The 21,262-nt window shown below is 35.6% G+C and overlaps 1 protein-coding gene across 1 annotated transcript; it reads right to left on the reverse strand.

Annotated features, from left to right (window-relative positions):
- Positions 1–1,049: 1,049 nt before the first annotated feature.
- On the reverse strand, positions 1,050–21,237 carry LOC131937796 (coiled-coil domain-containing protein 93). The gene is made up of 21 exons (XM_059295440.1): positions 21,134–21,237; positions 18,304–18,417; positions 17,667–17,761; positions 17,370–17,481; positions 16,928–17,026; positions 16,015–16,071; positions 15,700–15,797; positions 15,387–15,423; positions 15,068–15,151; positions 14,852–14,899; positions 14,318–14,404; positions 13,403–13,519; positions 4,797–4,933; positions 4,364–4,445; positions 3,936–4,010; positions 3,598–3,669; positions 3,295–3,403; positions 2,834–2,916; positions 2,697–2,734; positions 2,297–2,381; positions 1,050–1,952 (listed from the first exon to the last, which is right to left on the reverse strand). The coding sequence occupies exons 1-21, from the start codon at positions 21,218–21,220 to the stop codon at positions 1,794–1,796; spliced, it is 1,875 nt and encodes a 624-aa protein (XP_059151423.1). The 5' UTR covers positions 21,221–21,237; the 3' UTR covers positions 1,050–1,793.
- Between the last annotated feature and the right edge of the window lie 25 nt (positions 21,238–21,262).

Below are 21,262 nucleotides of genomic sequence, written 5' to 3' on the forward strand. Positions count from 1 at the left end.
TAAACCGATTCGATAATAGGCCTACTGTATAAGGCCGGAAGTTTAATTATAGATTAGTGACGGTCGTATAGCCGTCGTGTAGTAATAGTAGTAGTAAACAAATATGGCGTACAAGTAGTACACTACATGGCACTAATTGAACTGTTTTGTTGGCTGGTCATTAAACGCAGAGGCGTAGCGACCCTTCCCGGGGACAAACTTTTAGATTTGCACCCCCCCCCCCCTTCAAGATTTCGATTTGCACCCCCCCCTCAAACTCTCGATTTGCACCCCCCTCCTCAAACGTTCAATTTGCGCCCCCCTCAACCTTTCAATTTATTTTTCCAACCCATTTTAGCGGCCCCTAAGGTCGGCGCCCGGGGACACGTCCCCCCCCCCCCGCTACTGATTAAACGCTATGCAAGCAGTGGCGTAGCCAGAATCGTCTCAAGGGGGGGGGGGTTTCCAACTTTTACCCGGGGACAAACTTTCGATTTGCACCCCCCTCAATCTTTCGATTCCCACCCCCCCTCATACTTTTTATATATATATACCGAGGGTTCTATGGGGGGGGGGGGGGGGGGTCATGACCCCCCCCCCCTGCCTACGCCACTGTATGCAAGTGACCTTCCCCCCCCCCACCACCGCAGGATAAAATAACTTTAATTTGGAAACAGTAGGATGGCCTTGAAAGTGAAAGTATTGATTTATGGACTAATAATTTGGAAAATTCTCGGCATACACTCATTACACTGTAAATACGTAGGCTACTACATTACTGCTAACATTAAAATAAGAACATGAAAATTTTATCATTATACCACTACTGGATAGAGTACAGATGTTAAAAATCTAAATTCTCAAAGTCGCTCTAAGTAATATAACATTCAGGCCACATAGTAAAATATTTAATGAAACAATTTCTCTCAAGCAAAACATTTTATTTTATTCATCAGTAATCAATCATCATCATCAACAAGGAAACAACCTTTGTAAACATAATTAGTAAATTGTATTAGATCTACCAAAAATTCAAAATTATTAAAAAAAAAAAAACCCAAAAAAAAAAACCAAGGTACTGAAAGATGTTAATTCAACATTTTTAATAGTTTCAAACAAAAGGTATTAAATAGCAAAAAAAAAAAAGAATTACAATTGAAACTGATTTTTTTCTTTTAAATATAATCGCTAACTTTTTTAAAGCAATATATTCACATTTCTAAGTTTTCATAGAGCTTGCAATATATAAATATTGAAGTTAAACTTGACACCTTATTTAGCTCAAGTTAATCCTCAAGTGCTAAGCTGATGCTTACAATTTTATGCTGTGTAATTGTACAGTATTAATATCTGGATACATCAAACATCAAAGACATAGCTCTAAATAAATAACAGTATTGCCAGACCAGTAGTGCCACAAAGTGGGGGCAAGGGTGCTGGGTGTCACCATTGGGGGGGGGGGGGGGGCACTACACCAAAATGAACATTCTCCAACTTAAATGAGAAAATCTACTTTCTCCAGTTATCAACTGTGTACACACCTTTCACTTTGTAGCCATAACATCATTTATTATGTATCATTAAATAAATTTAAATTATTAAATCATTATTTTGTTCATCTTTAATTTTAAGAACTGTTGTAACTATTCTAGATGGAGATTATATACTCTATGCTAGGGTAACACCAAACTCACAGCAGTTGAGTACATCATGTTTATAACAGTTAGTCATAACACTGAGTTCCCACAATGATTTTCCCCCAACTTTGTGATGCAACTGACTTAGTCTTGTCTAAACAATATATAAAAACATAACTAGTTTCGCAATTTAGAGAGTAGAATTTCATTTTTTCTACATTCTTCTTTAAACTCCTTGACAGTTTTAAAGTACAGTCTCTGTTTTTCTATAAGGTCAAGGTGATGGTCACTCAGCTGGTCACGTTTCATCTTTTCTTCCTGTCTTTTCTTCTCCGCCTGCAAGAAAAACAAAGATTCAAGTAGCATCAGAATGATTAAATTCTGATTTAGTTATAAATATTTATGAGAATTCTAAATTATAAAAGTCCAACTGTCAACCCAGGTTTAAATTATTTCTTTGTTAAATTTTGTTCTGTTAACATACTAAAATGTTTGTTAATGCTGTGGTGATCATTTTGTTTTTGCTATAGAAATATTAAAAAACTCAACCACAAACAAAACTGCTTTTAACATGGTAATTTTGCGCTGTAAATCTAATAAATTGTCTAACATTGATTAATAAGAACTCTTCTTAAAAATCCTTTAACAAAATTGTTATTTAAAGGTCATTGAACTCTTACCTTAGCCTTGTTCTGCTTGACACCCTCAACAATCTGTTCAAACTGCTTGAGGAAAGCTTCCTTGTTGGTTAATGAGGACATTGCCCTGAAAATTGTCAATATTAGGAAACATAAAATCACTGAATTAAAGATGGTTGCTGGAAAATAAATCTACCTTTCACATATTCAACTGTGGGTGTTTACTATGTTATAATGGACCGTCAATAGGAAAATCGTTTAGAACATTGTTAATATTTAACTTTTAACCTTTACAATAACTTGTATACACTACACCTGACTCAATTTTTGAGAAAAAAATAAATCAGTGGATGAAGTTTTTTTTCTATGAATATATATGCTTAGCTTAAACAACAGACAGAATACTGATACATAAACTATCTGAAAACTAAAAAGTACTTACGTTTGGAAATTATCATGGATAGAATTCAAAAGCTGAACCTGCAATATAAGAGGTAAAGCATTTTTTTTTAAAAACCTATATATTTTGACTATTAAATGTGCTTAACAATTAATCAAACAAAGTTCTATATGACTAACCTCTTTAAATAAATAAGTTTTGGTGTCTTCCAGTGTGTTGTATAAGGTGAAAAATTGTTTGGTTTCCGTATGTTTAGAGGCCACTGAAAAAAATATAGTAAAACATGGTGAAGTCTTTTACACTGTAATACTAATAGTAAAATATATAACAATTAAAAAAAAACAAACAACTAATGCTGAAATTCATATACCGAGGTCATTGAAACAGATGAGTTCTACTTCCCCTGCACCATGGCCATCAGGTTCAAAAAAGTACTTAACTTTTTGTTTACTTTATAGCTAAAATATATTTCTGTTTTATGAAAATATGTGTATAAATTAAAACACAAGCAACAATTCACATTATTCTAGGGATAAAAACTAGCATACAGTCTGAGCATCACCACTAAATAGTTTCTGATTGAAGAAATCAGCATGACAAATTTTTTACAAAATAAATTCACTCTACTGGTAGTGGGTACCTTGATTATAGAGCTCAACAAATCTTCGCTGGTATTGACTCAACTCTGCTCGAGATGGAACTTCATCAATTTTTCTTTGTAGACTAGATATTTCTCTATTTTTCTTGGCCTGTTGTCAAAATCAAGAAAACAGTTAAGTCACCAACAAGTTGGAGCATTTTCATTTTCATCCCAAGACTTACTTTGCATCAACTCAAAGTGTATCAAATTATACTACAGCTATCTCAGCCACAATAATTTCCAATTGTGGAATAAATGTTGATGAGAATACACTGCATATAATTTATTAGTACAGGTACTTACAAGTAACAGCCTTATCTTGTGAAGTTTCTCCTTGTCAGCATTGTACTGCTTATCAATTAGGTTCACTCTTTCCTGTGAAATGTTAGGTCAATGTGTTCATATAATACTAGTGGGACTAGTCTAGTCCCTTAAAAAAAATCTCAAATATTAAATAAAAAAAAATTAATGTGATATAACTGAGTGGAGAGTATGATACTAATTCAGCAGATTGTAACCCATGTTGTCATTGTAAATGTTTTTATTTTTTCTTCCCAACTAGCTGGAAATCCCATCACACGCCACTGCTTGTTATAAAATAAATTTAAAAGGTCTCTAGTGACAGGTTAGAAAAAACCAACCTTGTCTTCTGAGTCTGCCTCATCCCCTTCAACTTTCAGTTTTTCAATGTTCTCTTTCAGCCTGGCCATTTCCTCCTGAAAAATGACAATATTTTTTGCTTTTGACTTTAGACAGAGAGCTGGAAACACTATCACTTTTTTTTGCCAAGGTTAGATGTAAAGAGCAACTCTACTTCATTTGTCTCATGGACCATCTGGTTTTAATGGGTACTTTAACATTATTACATGAAAATCTTTTCTCTACAATATTCTTCTAATGAAAATAATTGGGAAAAATCCTACAGCAATGTGGAGAAACAAGAACTAAGGAATAATGTGTATTAAAATATTAACAGAACAAATATAAAGGTATTTTGGTTCAAGTTGTGAGTGATAAGATTGTGAAGAAATGTAATTGTGGGCAGTGATATTAAGACTGAAGAACTTACCTTGCAGTGAGCTTTGAATTCTTGTTCTTGTTTTTTAAGGTTTTCATTCATGGCCACCAAAGATCTCAAAGTCTGAAGTATTCTTTAAAAAAAAAATTTTGTTTTTATTATCAAACATTAATTTTACAAGAAAAATGATCCAAATGGTAGGTTAAATTAAAGGTCTGTAATGCTTTAAAAAGTTTTCAATAAATTTAAACCTGTACTAAAAACTGACTAGATTGAACATGTCTTTTTTGAATCCATTCAATATTTTCTCCAGTCCTTCAAAACCTTCTAGCCGCTGTTTTCAAAAAAACCTTTCTGTCAATTATATTTTTATGTCAACTAAAAGCAATTATATTTTTCTGTCAGCTATAAGCATTTCTATCTGCACGCTCCATTAGGTATTTCTGTCAATTACGAGTAATTGGATACAAATTTAAAAAATTACCCTTGATTCTCCCCTGACTCAATGTCTGCAAGTCTTTCCATCTCAGCATCAATGTGGGCACTCTGCTGCTGCACCTCTTCCAGTTTCTGCTTAGTCTCCACATAGGCTGCATGCAGTTCAGTGTGCCTGGTGGACACCTGTGTAATAAACTCTGGTCACACTTTGTCCATCTCTAAACTCTGGTCACACTTTGTCCATCTCTAAACTCAGGTCACTCTCTGTCCATCTCTAAACTTATGTCACACTTTGTCCATCTCTAAACTTATGTCACTCTCTGTCCATCTCTAAACTTATGTCACTCTCTGTCCATCTCTAAACTTATGTCACTCTCTGTCCATCTCTAAACTTATGTCACACTTTGTCCATCTCTAAACTTATGTCACTCTCTGTCCATCTCTAAACTCCGGTCACTCTTGTCCATCTCTAAAGTTATGTCACACTTTGTCCATCTCTAAACTTATGTCACTCTCTGTCCATCTCTAAACTCCGGTCACTCTTTGTCCCATCTCTAAACTTATGTCACTCTTTGTCCATCTCTAAACTTATGTCACTCTTTGTCCCATATCTAAACTTATGTCACTCTTTGTCCATCTCTAAACTTATGCCACACTTTGTCCATCTCTAAACGTATGTCATTCTTTGTCCATCTCTAAACTTATGTCACACTTTGTCCATCTCTAAACTTATGTCACTCTTTGTCCATCTCTAAACTTATGTCACACTTTGTCCATCTCTAAACTTATGTCACACTTTGTCCATCTCTAAACTTATGTCACACTTTGTCCATCTCTAAACTTATGTCACACTTTGTCCATCTCTAAACTTATGTCACTCTTTGTCCATCTCTAAACTTATGTCACACTTTGTCCATCTCTAAACTTATGTCACACTTTGTCCATCTCTAAACTTATGTCACACTTTGTCCATCTCTAAACTTATGTCACACTTTGTCCATCTCTAAACTTATGTCACACTTTGTCCATCTCTAAACTTATGTCACACTTTGTCCCATCTCTAAACTTATGTCACTCTTTGTCCCATCTCTAAACTTATGTCACTCTTTGTCCATCTCTAAACTTATGTCACTCTTTGTCCCATATCTAAACTTATGTCACTCTTTGTCCATCTCTAAACTTATGCCACACTTTGTCCATCTCTAAACGTATGTCATTCTTTGTCCATCTCTAAACTTATGTCACACTTTGTCCATCTCTAAACTTATGTCACTCTTTGTCCATCTCTAAACTTATGTCACACTTTGTCCATCTCTAAACTTATGTCACACTTTGTCCATCTCTAAACTTATGTCACACTTTGTCCATCTCTAAACTTATGTCACTCTTTGTCCATCTCTAAACTTATGTCACACTTTGTCCATCTCTAAACTTATGTCACACTTTGTCCATCTCTAAACTTATGTCACACTTTGTCCATCTCTAAACTTATGTCACACTTTGTCCATCTCTAAACTTATGTCACACTTTGTCCATCTCTAAACTTATGTCACACTTTGTCCCATCTCTAAACTTATGTCACACTTTGTCCATCTCTAAACTTATGTCACACTTTGTCCATCTCTAAACTTATGTCACACTTTGTCCATCTCTAAACTTATGTCACACTTTGCGTGCGGCGTCAATTCGGCCAATGACAAAACGGCCCCGTCAAAACGACCCCGACAAAACGGCCCCGTCAAAATAGCCCCGTCAAATCGGCCCCGTCAAAAGGTTCATAGACAAATGGATCCCGTCATTTAGGCTCCAGTCAAAAGGGCTACCGTCAATAAGGCTCGCGACAAAAAGGCTCCCGTCAATAAGGATTCTAACAAATAGGCTCCCGTCATTACGACAACCGACAATTTGGCTCATATCATTTAGGCTCCCGTCATTTAGGCTCCAGTCAATTAGGCTCACTACAAAAATGGCTCCAGACAAAAGGGCTCCCAGCAAAAGGGCTCCCGTCAATATAGTTCCTGATAAAAGGGCTTCCGTCATTTAGGCTCGCGTCAAATTGGCTCCCGTTAAATTGGCTCATGACAAAAAGGCTCCGGTCATTAAGACTCTCGATAAATTGACTCCCGTCTATGTGGCTCCCGTCATATAGGCTCCCGTTATTTAGGCTCGCGACAAATAGGCTCCCGTCAATATGGTTCCTGACAAAAAGGCTCGTTATTTTGGCTCTCGTCAATACGGCTCCCGACATAATGATAATGGCTCATGTCAACACCCACCATTCCTCAATGGACTACAGAAATAAGCCTAAGATAATAAAGCGTCCTTAGCTTTAGGTCGCCATGTCTTAATTTTTTTTAAAAGTATTTCTTGTACTGTATCAATTTTTAGTTTAGTGGTCATCTGTTACATTTCTACTTAGGGGTGTAGGATGCTGCAGCCCATTATACACATGCCGGGCTAGGGTCCCTACGATACAATTACAGTCAATATGCTTCCAGGTTATTAAAAAAATATGACTTCTTTGACTCGTTGCCCCCTTTTGATAGCCAAATAGAGGACACGTAACTGTACTGTGTGTACTGTGGCGGATGGGGCAAGGGATGGGCACCAACAAGGCCGAGTTCTATTTCCCTACAATCAAACACACGCTGTCGCCGGCAAAATTCTTTTTAAAAAAACAACAAAGTCCATGGCACGAGAAGCCGCTACATATGAAGTGGGCTTTCGTGATGCGCGGTACTTCTTTGGTTAGGAACCCGAAATTCATTAAACATTTTTCAATGTTAAATAGGTGTTTGTGATAGTGGTTGAATTTGTATCCTGTATTATCTTGTATCCTACAAATAATAAAAAATAATATAATAATAGAAACTTCAGTTTTATATACGTTTACTTTTATTTTTATTTTACAAGTAATTTAATAGTAAACTTTTAGGGCCTATACTTGGAATTATCTCCCCTTAGTAAGTTTTACAAAGGGCGATGCTGACGTACATAAACGCTTTGTTGTCTCTTTCAAGTTTTTTCCCCGAGCCGACCCCCATCCCACCCCTCTTTTTAGCCTTGCAAGTATCGAGTAGATAAATGTATCGTTTATGAACTACTTCCTGGCAACATTCAACACTTCCGCACATTTTGTCAGACACTACACGTGTACAGTACTGGTGCATCTAATTCACATGGAAGGTAAGATAATTTTTTAATATAATTATTTAGAAATTTATTAGAACGTTTAGAATTGATTGAACATTATTAATAGTCAATTACTATTTATACATGACGTCATTGAGTTGGGGGTGTGTGAGGGTCTGGCATTTTGTTAGTCGTTAAAAAATGTGACGTCATTTGTGGATTTCCTCCCCCCCCCCACTAAATCAGAAGATTATCCACATATAGTTGTACATGTGAAAAATATTTTTCTGTCTATTATGCATTACTGCATCATTCACCCAATCGCCATGAAAACTTGGGAAGCTGTTGAGTACAGCCCCGCAAAGGTTTCTGTCATACGCCTAACATTTGTTTACATATTGGAGTGGGGACACCCAAAGGAAATATGTGATCTTGCATAAGCGGATGGGGTTATTACTTGAACCCACCGGCGGCAGTGTCATCCTGAGCGCATCACATATGAGCAGGTTGCCCCCCCCCCACCCCTACAGACAGTCGTTTAAAAGTTCCCACAAGTCTCGCTACTACACTCGATGACTAAATCTAATCAAGTGTTGCACCAAAGTTTCTTCCAGACATTTTTCTCCGAGGAGGGGGGTGCATTTGATATTTTCGTGGAGGGCGGGCTAAATTATCCAGGGGGGGGGGGGGGGGGGGGGGGGTCAGACATTGGTAAAAGTATATATGTTCTATATAAATTTCCATTTCATTCGAGGGGGGGGGGGGGGGCGGTAGACTGTTTTCGGGGGAGTGGAAGGGGGCTCTGCCGGAAGAAACAATGTGTCGCGCCCATCACCTGTGTAATGTAACCGGTAGCTCCCAAGAGCCCCGTGACTCCCCTGACACCTGGGCCGTCACCGAGGGACTTACAGCATGCCTTAGCGGGTCTAGTTGGTAGTGTGGACAAACCCGCGCCCTAAGATCCAAGACATTGTTAATATTTAATTCAACTTCTGGAAAACAGGGCACACTCTAAAACTACACGGTTGGTAACTTTTGATGAAAGCCTCATAAAAATCGGCGTCAGTTTGGTGTGTTGGACTAGATTTAGAGAATCCGTGTTTCTCACTTGAATAGGGCCAGCTCGTGTATATATATATATATATATATATATATATATATATATATATATATATATATATATATATATATATATATATATATATATATATATATATATATATATATATATATATGGGCCCAAAAAAAAATCTGCGGTGAGGGGCCTTTTTTTTCTAGTTCCGCCACTGACTCTGAATAACATTTCATTTAAAAAAATTAATTTAAATACTAATACATATTTTTTCTGAACTTATCTAAACGTCAACATAACGTTTTCAAGATAAGTCTGGGGTTTTGTTATACCGAGACAGAAGAAGGGGTGTAAAGATCGTATTACATCTTATGTCTACGGAGGATCTCTAATTATCTATGTGGAAGACACTTGTAAACAGAGTTTCTTCCAGGCATCTCTTCGGGGGACGAAGCCCCCCCCCCCGAAAATTTTTTACCGCCCCTCCCTCCCCCCCCCCCACCGAAAAAAAGTCTACCGCCCCCCCCCCCCCCCCCCCCCCCCGAAAATTTCAAGTAGTGCCCCCCTCGGAGAAAAAAGTCTGGAACAAACACTGCTTGTAAATCACAACCAGCATTCTCATAACAATTAATTCCAGTTTCTACATTTTTATTCATGGCTGATGCTAAAAATGACAAACAAAATTCTGTTTCATTTATTTCAGATAATGGAAAAAACAACAACCCAGAAAGGCAAAGATATGCTCTTGTATGAAGGATACCGCTATAAATTTGCCAAATGTAACGCTGACTGGAGTATTTCCTGGAGATGCCTGCAAGCAAACTGTCGCGGGCGAGTCAAAGTTTTAAATGAAAATATAACAGTTGTGTCCCAGCACAACCACGCGCCTGATCCTGAAAAGATACAGACAATCAAGGCAGTGGTGAAAATGCGTGAAAATGCGACACTGGAGTTCGGCAGACCAAGACAAATAATTAGAAGCGCCACAGAAGGCATATCGATGGATGCGGTTGCTTTGTTACCATCATATAATGCCTGTCAGAGAGTTATAGAGCGTAAAAGGAAGCTTGTTCTAGAAACATATGTAACTCCTCGGACTGTAGCAGATATAGTAATTCCTCTACACCAACAACTGACAAACCGAGGTTCACCGTTTCTATTATGGGATTCGGGAGCTCTGGACCCACATCGAATACTAATGTTTGGTACTTATGATAATTTAGACGCACTGAGAGTCAATTCACACTGGTTTATAGATGGGACTTTTAAAGTTGCTCCAGAACTATACATGCAGGTTTTTACGATTCATGGATTAATACAAAATAAAGCTCTTCCAATGGTATATGTGCTGCTGACTAACAAAACTGAAGACTCTTATTTTCGATTATTTGATACTCTTAAAACTTTACAGCCTGCTTTAAATCCTCTAAGTGTCATGTCAGACTTTGAAAAAGCTAGTCAAAATGCTGTTCAACGTGTATTTCCAACAACTGAAAGCGTTGGGTGCTTATTTCATCTTGGACAATGTCTTTGGCGAAAAGTACAGCAACTAAACCATGAGGAGGAATATAAAAATGATGAAAACTTTCGCATCCATGTCAAAATGCTGCTTTCTCTCAGTTTTGTCCCTCCTGTAAATGTTATCGCTGTGTTTGATGAGCTTGCTCTAAACTGTCCACCAACAATGAACGATTTAATTGCTTATTGGGAGGATACTTACATTGGAAGGCTAAGATTAAACGTTCGAGTTAATCCACGCTTTCCCATACAAACATGGAATGTTTACTCAAGGGTCACTGAAGGTCTGCCTCGCACTAACAATTCTGTCGAAGGCTGGCACAGGGCGTTTCAGCAATGTGTTGATTGCCACCACCCATCCATTTATAAAATTGTTGAGCATTTTCGCAAAGAGCAGGATCATGTTGAAATACAACTGCAACGTATCAGAGACGGCGTACAATGGCCAACTTCTTCAAAGTCAAAGTACGTTCAGCTGAACCGGAGATTGGAGTCAATTTTGCCTATGTATGGAATGATAGCAAACATGGATTACCTGAGACGTATTGCTCACAATCTTTCAATGTAGGATAACAATTTCCAGTTTCCAATAGTTGTGCCATGTTTTGTTAATTCATATTTTTGTCAATACTTTTCTAGGGATTGTTGATTTTTTTTTAAATTGCCAAACATTCTGAAGATTTTTTTCATACTGCTGTCAAGTAAATAGCAATAAATATTTTAACTTGAACAAGGCTTTGCCTAAATAATTTGTGGATTGCTTTGACATATAATCTTTTTTTAATAAAAACGTACGTGTCAATAAAATAAAGTGTATCTGAGTTCAACGATCTACGACTTACTTATTTGTAGTAGACATTGTAAAAAGAATCTACGGTAGCATATGATGTGAGAAACCTAATGTGGTTGGTAGGTGGGGGTAAATTGGTTACGTTTTATACAATTAGTCATAAGATTTAATAATCTCAAACGAATCTGAAACGAATCTGAAACGAAAACAACATCTGCATCACTATCCATCTGTCACTGATGTCATACTAACAAATCTTTAACCTTCTCCACATGTCATACTGACTTCAAGTTAACACAAAACCTTTACCGCTCTTCATCTAGCATTGATACCACACAAAGATAATACCGCTACTCATCTCAGCCTGTCATTGATACCAAACTAGCAGATAACCATCTACCCCTCCCCGAATAACATCTCTATAGAGGCTTGCGATGTAAAGTAGACTAACACATTGCTCAAACGCATGCATAATGTACAGACCACCCCTCCCCCCACGCCTTGTAATACTAGCTAGTATGATTGTTAACATCTTCGTGTGTTGTTTTTGTAGTCCAGGGAGCAATATTTCAAAAGCATGTTTCCTAGCCGTCATCCTTTTATGACGTCAACATGGTGGGGGGGAGTGTCGATTAACATCGACTGTCGTGGATAGGGAAGGAGGGAGGGGGGTCCATGTGGACATCCATACATTGAAATTAACTTGTGAAAAACCTAGACAACAAACGCAAAATGTGTAACATGCATGCTAAATTTAAACAGAAACAGCTGAGCTTGGGTCGTGTGGCGTAAACAACAGCTCAGCATGCACTTAAATCAGATTAATACAAAATTACAATACTCGAAACTTTGCAGAAAGCGAACTGTTTAAAGATAAAAATGTGATAACTCCTCAGAAAACGGTTTCTTTGTCGGGAAGTGTTTTAAGTCAGGAGTTATTTAACCGGAGCCATTTTAAAGTGAGCCAATAAGTCCTGAGCCCATTTGTCGGGAGCCCATTTATCGGGAGCCCATTTGTCTGGAGCCAATATGGCGGGAGTCCTTTTGTCGGGAGCCCAACTGTCGGGAGCCCATTTGTCGGGAGCCAATATGTCGGGAGCCCATTTGTCGGTAGCCAATATGTCGTGAGCCCATTTGTCGGGAGCCCATTTATCGTGAGCCCTTATGTCGGGAGCCAATATGTCGGGAGCCCATTTGTCGGGAGCCAATATGTCCTGAGCCTATATGTCGGGAGCCAATATGTCGGAAGTCTATTTGTCGGGAGCCTAAATGTCGGGAGCCCATTTGTCGGGAGCCTATATGTCGCAAGTCAATATGACGGGAGCCCATTTGACGGGAGCCAATAAGTCGGGGCCCTTTTGACGGGGCTATTTTGACGGGGTCGGTTTGTCGGGAGTCGATTTGACGGGGTCGTATTAACGGGGCCGTTTTGACGGGGCCGATTTGTCCCGGGCCGTTTTGACAGGGCACCCACACTTTGTCCATCTCTAAACTTATGTCACACTTTGTCCCATCTCTAAACTTATGTCACACTTTGTCCATCTCTAAACTTATGTCACTCTTTGTCCATCTCTAAACTTATGTCACACTTTGTCCATCTCTAAACTTATGTCACACTTTGTCCATCTCTAAACTTATGTCACACTTTGTCCATCTCTAAACTTATGTCACACTTTGTCCATCTCTAAACTTATGTCACTCTTTGTCCATCTCTAAACTTATACCACACTTTGTCCCATCTCTAAACTTATGTCACTCTTTGTTCCATCTCTAAACTTATGTCACTCTTTGTCCAACTCTAAACTTATGTCACACTTTGTCCATCTCTAAACTTATGTCACACTTTGTCCATCTCTAAAAAAATGTCAATGTTTTAGATGTAACAGGATTTCACTAAGACAAACAAGGGATCTTTTTATTCCTTTATGGCCCCAGTGAAGCAAAGGGCTTTGACCACACCTGTCCATTAGACTCAGTTTTGGACATGTGCCCATGTAAGCAGCCATTGCAAAAACATGGATCGGAATAAATTTTAATTTACTTATTTAAAGAGTAATACAATGTTAGTGGCCCCATGTTGCTTGGGCACAACAAGGGAAACTATGATGAATACAATGTTACACATGGTAGTTATACAGACCTCATCGAGTTTTTTCTTCTGTTGTTCTATTTGTTTCTTCAATGCACTGGTTAACCTCTTGTGTTGTTCAGCCCCGCCTTGTCTCTCCTGTTTCTCCATTTGTTCTATCTCTGCTTGCTGAAATCACAATTTTTAATTCTAAACTCAGCATAAATTAACTAGTGACTAACTGAACTCACCATCAATTAGTGACAAACTAACAGTAAAAAGAACATTTAAAAAATAAATAAATAAATAAAACAAATTCATACATCTGATAAAAAACTTTGAAACTAGAAACAAATAATAATATATAACTGTACTTCAAATATGTAAAGCATACAGACACTTACAGCCTATACTTATTTAGTTCAGATGTTACAATCTATATATATAATTCTCTTCTGGGAGACGCTAGAAAACAAGCTACAAACGCGCTCCCTACCATCCCCACCCCTACATGGTCTTAGTGAGCTGTGGTTCACGCTATGTTTACCTTCGTGGAGTCGGGTTTGGTGACGGCTATTAGGGGCAGATAATTTAAACGGTGAGGGGGGGGGGGGGGGGGGGCAAGGAAGGGGGGGGGGGTTATGGTCCTTAACGAGCTACTTATAGTGTTTTAAAGAAATATTTTCAGTGTCAGCGTTGGTACTGTCAAATTCACAAATTATGAATTACTGAAAAGTAGAAAAAGCAACATCTAAATAGCGGCGTATGTTATGCCGCGGGCCGGCTCGTATGTATTAATAACGGGCCGGCTCGTATGTATTAATAATTCATGCTTTGTAAAACATTAATTGACACATACATGCAGCAATTAATTAATAAAATACACATTTTAGCTTTTAAATGGAAACACAAAACTGTGTAGCTTGGGCTTTAGTCCAGCTGATGTTGCGCTATGAATGTTAAATAAAAAAAATTACAAACTCTTACTTTCTGAGCATACTCTGATGCCATTTGCTGAATCTCTTGCGCCTTTATCCCTACTATAGATCCAACGGCACTAGCTGTTACTTTACCCTATAGTTGTTTGGAGAAACACACATGCACACACAAACATAAATAGCATGCTTTCAATATCCATTTCATTGACAAAATGTACAGAATAATCTTAGTACAACTAACATTGATCTGCAAGCTATTACATTATATATATATTTTAGCTTAATTTAGTAAAATCATATTTTAAAAGATTCTAAATAAATATAAACAGAGTATTGCATTTTTTAAATAAGATGATAGTTTGATAGTGTAATTTTTTTTAAAGTTACATATTCTTTTTTTGACCTTGTAAAATTCATTACATTTTAAATAAGGTATAAGTTAGAAAGTAAATTTATAAAAGGGCTATTCCAACCAAAAAAGGAAATACACAAACTTGGGAATAAGAGTTTTTTGTCAAGTCGTTTTCTGATACAATCATACTTCTGAAATTTTCTGTCATAAGACTAAAAAAATGTTCATTACCTCTTTAGTATCCATAATAGACATTCCACTCATTAGGGCCTTGATACGCTAGTAATTAGAGTAGAACACACAAAAAATAAATAGGTTTTGCTGTTTCTTTTTATCTTCAAACATTTGTAACAGATTTTGATAATTATTATGGTGCTAAAGGTAGTATAAAAGTTAAAATAATTGAATATTTATGTTTCTTGTACTAGAATAACTAGAATAACCAACCTCCTCTTCAGCCTCAGCAGATTCCTCCTGTTCATTGTCTTTAGATAAAGCTGCAGCTAGGGCTTTCTTTTTGTCTCCCGCATCCTGATTGTTCATTGTTAATACACATAATTATTATAACATTTATAAATACACATGAAATCAAACATTTAAAGTACACCTGATTTTAAAATCAAACATTTTAAAATACGCATGATAAATCTAACAAACACTTTCAGCAGTTTATTAGCAAATAATATTTTATGCACATATTTATAAAATATGAACAACTAAACATACAAAAATACACAGGAAAAAGTATCTTACTATAAAATATTACCTTTTCATCTTTCTCTGTCTGACTAACTCTGTATTGCCTACAAAACAATTTAAAAACAGGAGAAATTTGAGCACAATCATTTCACAGTGACAAAAAAATGTTTAAAAACTTAAAGATAAAGGTTAATATTCTCTGAAACATGATAAACAAATTCAGAAAGTCCTGAACTGACATTTTTAAAATAATTTTTATCAATATTTATTTGGTGTTTTTAATTCCTCAATATCAACTGCAAAAATAAAACTGAGAATCTACTAAATATGCCATGTAATTTAAAAAAATACATAAAAATACCATCACAATGTAGCTTTACCTTCCATATTCTAAAAGGGTAGACTGAACTCTAGTCTCTTCATCCTTAAGTTTGTTAAAATCATGCCTACGAAAACGTCTCTGAGGTCTGTATGAATCCTTTAAAAATTATTTTGTACACAATTCTTATATCCTTTAAACATTTAATCTTACAAAGAAAAACATTCTCACAATTAGCTTTTCCTATAAATGCAAATCTGTGAAGCAGTTTCATTTGCACAAAATACAAAGGGATGAAAAGAATTTTAAATTGTCAAAACTCAGATTAATCTCCCCTTTTTAATTTGACAATGTTCAGGGCTACTGAGGATTTTACCTTCACATTTGAAAGAGTTTCTAAGGACTTGTCTTTAAGAGCTTCAAAAGCTTCATCCTGATAAATAAAAAAAAATATTGCAAGATATAACTGAACTGGGTGTTTAAGTTTTTAAAAATCTTTTTTTAAATAATCATTTCTTAAAATGCTGCACTTAAAACAGCTTTTGAATTAAAAGTGTGATTTGTATAATACTCAATGGTCAGGGATCAGAACCTAATAACAACATGATAACCATATCTCAACAAAGTACAAAAAATTGAATCATCAGTACAAGGTGAATCATAACATCTGAGATTACAATGCGTCTGGTGGCTAAATTTTTGTAATATGGCCTTGTAAGCTAATCAAAGTTCTGACATGAATTAATCCAAAGTGCACAGTGAAACAAGATAATGCATTAGCAAACTGATAGATAGCATGTGCACTCTGATTCTTAATTATGGGCTAAAGTTCAACAAAAAGAAATTTCTTTTTCCTTGTCAATCAACTATCAACACTGATAATAACGTTACAGTTGCAAATGATCAATATGTTAACAGAAGCTACCAATGTTCATTATCTAAAAGTAAAAAAATAATCAATTGCAGTACTATAGAACTATTTAAAAAAAAAACAAGACATTAGTTTTTGCCATTTTAAATATGGACAGAATGGTGAAGTTTTAATATTGCATATTTACTTTTTCACTTTGTGGTCCCTTGTCTTCCTATAAGATCTTTAATGAATTATAAATTTGTTTTTAAAGAATACTTATCTTTTTTATACAATTATAAAATTATAATTAATAGCAAAAAGTTTGAATTAAACAATTTTAAAATAAAGATCTTAGTATAATTTGTGATGTTCCATTCTATTCAACAACACAAAAAACATAACCAGGACCAAATAAAAAATATTTTTAAACACCTACTTCTGGCATTTTGTGGCTTTTGCTAAACTGTGAGATGGAGTATGAGCGGATGTAATCTCCCATCTCCTCCCTCGTCTCAATAGCCCTCTTCACAAGCCACTAAAATATAGAAAATATACATCAGTCTTTCTTCCATAAAAATTATTTCCCCATTTTGGATTATTACTATGGTGGTGGTTCTGAATTATTTATTTAAAAGGTGATGGTTCTATATCAACATTTAAAAAAAATGTGATGGTTCTAAATCATTACTTTTTAAAAAAATGTGATGGTTCTAAATCATTACTTTTTAAAAAAATGTGATGGTTCTAAATCATTACTTTTTGAAAAATGTGATGGTTTTAAATTATCATTTTATTTAAAATATGGTGGTTCATCATTTTATTTCAAATGTGGTGGGTCTAACTCATAATTTAAAAAAAAAGAGTTCAGTGGATCTTACTTGTACAACAGGAAAGATATGTATAAAATCAAGACCCTGGATTTGATGGGGTTCAATACGATGTGGACATTTCATTCGAGGAAGCACAGCAACAATAGATTCAGTGAGAGCTCTGATAAATACAAACAACTTTGTATATTTTACATTTAAGAAGTAATCCATCTTGAAGGACAGTTTTAAAAATATTGCTTGATAATTTTTTTTATTATAAAACTTTGCTAAACATTTAATAAATCGTTAATAACAGACATCTTGGTTGGATAACATGAATGAATAAAGCAGTTTTTAGCAACTTACATTTTCTGTCCTATAGTTGAGTTTTCTTGGAACAGCAAGTCGACATCCACATCAAAGTTACAGGTTGTTATACACCAAGTCATCCCACCAACAACCTGAAATAACATTTGGGACATTACTTTCTTTGGTTATCCTACCCAACAACCTGAAATAACATTTGAGACATTACTTTCTTTGGTTTTCCTACCAACAACCTGAAATAACATTTGGGACATTACTTTCTTTGGTTCTCCTACCCAACAACCTGAAATAACATTTGGGACATTACTTTCTTTGGTTCTCCCACCAACAACCTGAAATAACATTTGAGACATTACTTTCTTTGGTTATAAGTTATACTACTCAACAACCTGAAATAACATTTGAGACATTACTTTCTTTGGTTCTCCTACCCAACAACCTGAAATAACATTTGAGACATTACTTTCTTTGGTTCTCCTACCAACCTGGAGGACAAATCAAAGCTAATTTATTATTTATAGTTTTGTATTGCTACCTTACACCTAAACTGCAATAGCAACATGAAAAAAATAACTTTTTTCTTTTGAATATTTTCTATTTTAAATCTTACCCTGAACATTTTTATACAACCGAACATAAACCTAGGTAAGTTATCTAGTTTTCAGTGTGGACTTACTTTGTCAAATGGAGACAGTCCCTTGATACGAGCTCTAAAATATCCAGCAGCCAGAAGTAAGTCAATGGTCTGCTGAAGTTTGACATTTTGTTCCTCATCTTCTCTTGTTTCAACCTTAAAACATATCATTACATTTGCCTTTGATAGATGAAAACATGCCAGAAAACTAAGATCATCTATTTGATTATGACTTTAACTTGAGAGTAAAACAAACCCCAACTGATATTGTCAATGTTAATTATTACTACATACATGTTGATTAAATGTACGCTTATAAAAGGGGCAAATCTGTAAACATATTTATAAACTTGTAATTTGCTTTACACTTCCAAATAAATTGCAATAGAGCACACATAAATGATAATGGCCAGAAATCATAATTTTTTTTCAGAAGAAAATTTTATTTGAAAATCTATTCTTACATTCATTACTAAAACTGTAGATGTAGTAACTAGTTACTACAAATGCAAGGCAATCTTATTACAGTGTGCATAACCCAGCCTAGCTATTATTTAAAATTATTATTATAATACTCTACTCCACTTGGTTCTAGTAACCCCAGATTTTAAAACATTAAATTTTACAACTAATTTAACAACATATTTTTAGAACTTTTTTTTTAAAGATAATCCAAACAAACTATTGATGCTGGTGCTGTATATGTCAGGTAAACTTTTGAACTTCTCATGCACCATATACTGATATAGGCAGCTGACTGATTCCAGCCTGCTTTGCTTTTTGAATTTGCTTCAATAGCCTTTGCCTACAAGGCAGCAGTTGTTTGATTTTGGAGTAGTCTCTCTTAGATGAGCTGCTGTCCCCAACTGTTGAGCCTAATCTGCTTGCGGGTTTGAATTCGAGATTTTTCGGTTTAGCAACCATGAGCTTTACCAATTCGACCACAATGTTGAGTTATTATTTATTTATCCACCGCGATAATGAATTATACACTTGAAGTTGAATTCTAAAAAATGGATTAGATAAGCTGGTGAAAATAAATCTTCAACAAAGACCAATTTTCTAGTCATTTTCGAGCAACTCAAATCTTTAATGCTATGGCCAATGAACAATGGTTGTCATTACCATCACTTCAATTCATGAATCAATAAAAATTTAATTAGGTAATTAGGCTTGAATTTGAAATCATTATTGGGGCATTTATTTTTATATCTAGGCCCTGGGCCTATTAAAATTATGAAGTGTCTTTTCTCAAATGACTGGGAATAGTTGTATTATGATGTTCCTGGCTCAAACCATTTAAATGTCATCATCTATTTAGAACTTGGATTTTTTAGCCATTATTCATTAAAAGGGTTACTTTCCTTTTTTAATTTTTTTTTTTAAATTGAAATATTTTTTCTTGTTTGTGAAGTGATTGCAGGCATAATAGTTACACTACAGGAAAGGAAGTCACTTCCCCTAGATTTTTGCCGGCAACATTAAGAAAGAAAACAAATTGGGAAAATTGTGATGGTAAAATGAATTATAACTGATTAAAATAGACATGCTTTTTCATATGTTTTTTAAATTTTAAAATGTTAATTGACCATAGATAGAACATCATTGTGAATTACTAATGTGATGCATAATCATGAGACTAATTTAAAAATTACAATTAAGTACTGTCCTTCTAGCTTTAGAAAATTTTAGAATGCATAATTAATCAATCAACGTAGCAAATATGAACATAAACTCTAATCATGGTACTTTTTCTACACCATGCAGGATTTAAAATATATTTAATGGGCTTCTCGAATTTTGAGGCTATTCTTGGTAGGTAGGTAGGGTCCATTTACAGTAAATTTACTTAATTTTATTATTCACTACCTCAGTAGGCCCTAAATATTAAATAACAATACATAAGCTACATAGTAGGCCAACATACTACATAGGCCTACTAAATCTTGAAAAAAAGTCATTATTTAAAAATAAGGCCAACTATAAAATTATTAAAATAATGTAGGCCATTGTTGTATGATTTGTAGGCCTATACTATTGTCACTATTGTGCAATCATTAGTTTTCAAATTTTGCAGGGCACCCAAAAGCAGAGGCGTAGCGAGGGGGGGGGGGACGACATATGTCCCCGGGCGCCCACCTTAGGCCTAGGGGGGCGCCAAATTGAAAGTTTGAGGGGGGGGGGGGGGTTGCAAATCAAAAGTTTGAGAGGGGGTGCAAATCAAAAGTTTGTCCCCGGGAAGGGTCGCTACGCCTACGCCTCTGCCGAAAAGCGCACAGAATCTAGAATTTATGGTACCGAATTTATTTATTGGAAAACAGTAGGGGCCTACATTCTAAAAATCTAAATTGATCTAGATCTAATATTATAAATTAACGATGATTGCTTATACCAGTGTCTGACAATATGTTCTTCCGGCCAATGGTCTGCGTTGTACCGTGATGTCTAAAAATAAAACGTCAACAAAGTTACAAACTCACTGTGGCCTAAATAGGTCGCGCTAGGCACCGAGACAACAGAGATGTGTAGTTAATACTAGTTTTTGTAACATAAATACTCTTTGCATAGTGATTATGAAAATAATAGGATTTGGAGAGGTGCCATAACAAAAAAAAACTAAATTCAATAGTATTTAACTATCAGTATTTTTAGGGCCTATTTTATACTAGGCCCATTTATTTTTATTAGGCTACAATTAGGCCTAATATTTTAATATTATTAGGCTAATATTATTAGGCCTATATTATTTATTTTGACGGTTGACACACCCCCCTTCTCGACAACATAGTCACCAAATAATAGATCTAGATCTTATACTACTATAACTTTTTATCAGATTCCACACTCAATGTTATGAATGAATGATTTAAACCTCAATTTTATTTCCATCGGCATCTACAGTCGCAAATTTTTCTGACCCTGATCTCAGTCTACCAGCAAAAATACTGGAGGTCGCCATTTTTTAAGTGTCATGTGACCAAATGAACCGGAAACAAAACTT

Source organism: Physella acuta, unplaced genomic scaffold (genome assembly GCF_028476545.2).
Source record: "Physella acuta isolate Inbredline_101_S28 unplaced genomic scaffold, ASM2847654v3 ptg000222l, whole genome shotgun sequence".
NCBI lineage: Eukaryota > Metazoa > Mollusca > Gastropoda > Physidae > Physella > Physella acuta.

Coding starts and splice junctions, on each gene's coding strand:
- LOC131937796 (XM_059295440.1), bottom strand. CDS start 21,220: ATGGCGACCTCCAGTATTTTTGCTGGTAGACTGAGATCAGGGTCAGAA. Junction 15,798..16,014: donor AAACTCTTTCAAATGTGAAG/GTAAAATCCTCA, acceptor TAATTTTTAAAG/GATTCATACAGACCTCAGAG. Junction 2,917..3,294: donor TGTTGAGCTCTATAATCAAG/GTACCCACTACC, acceptor TATTTTTTTCAG/TGGCCTCTAAACATACGGAA.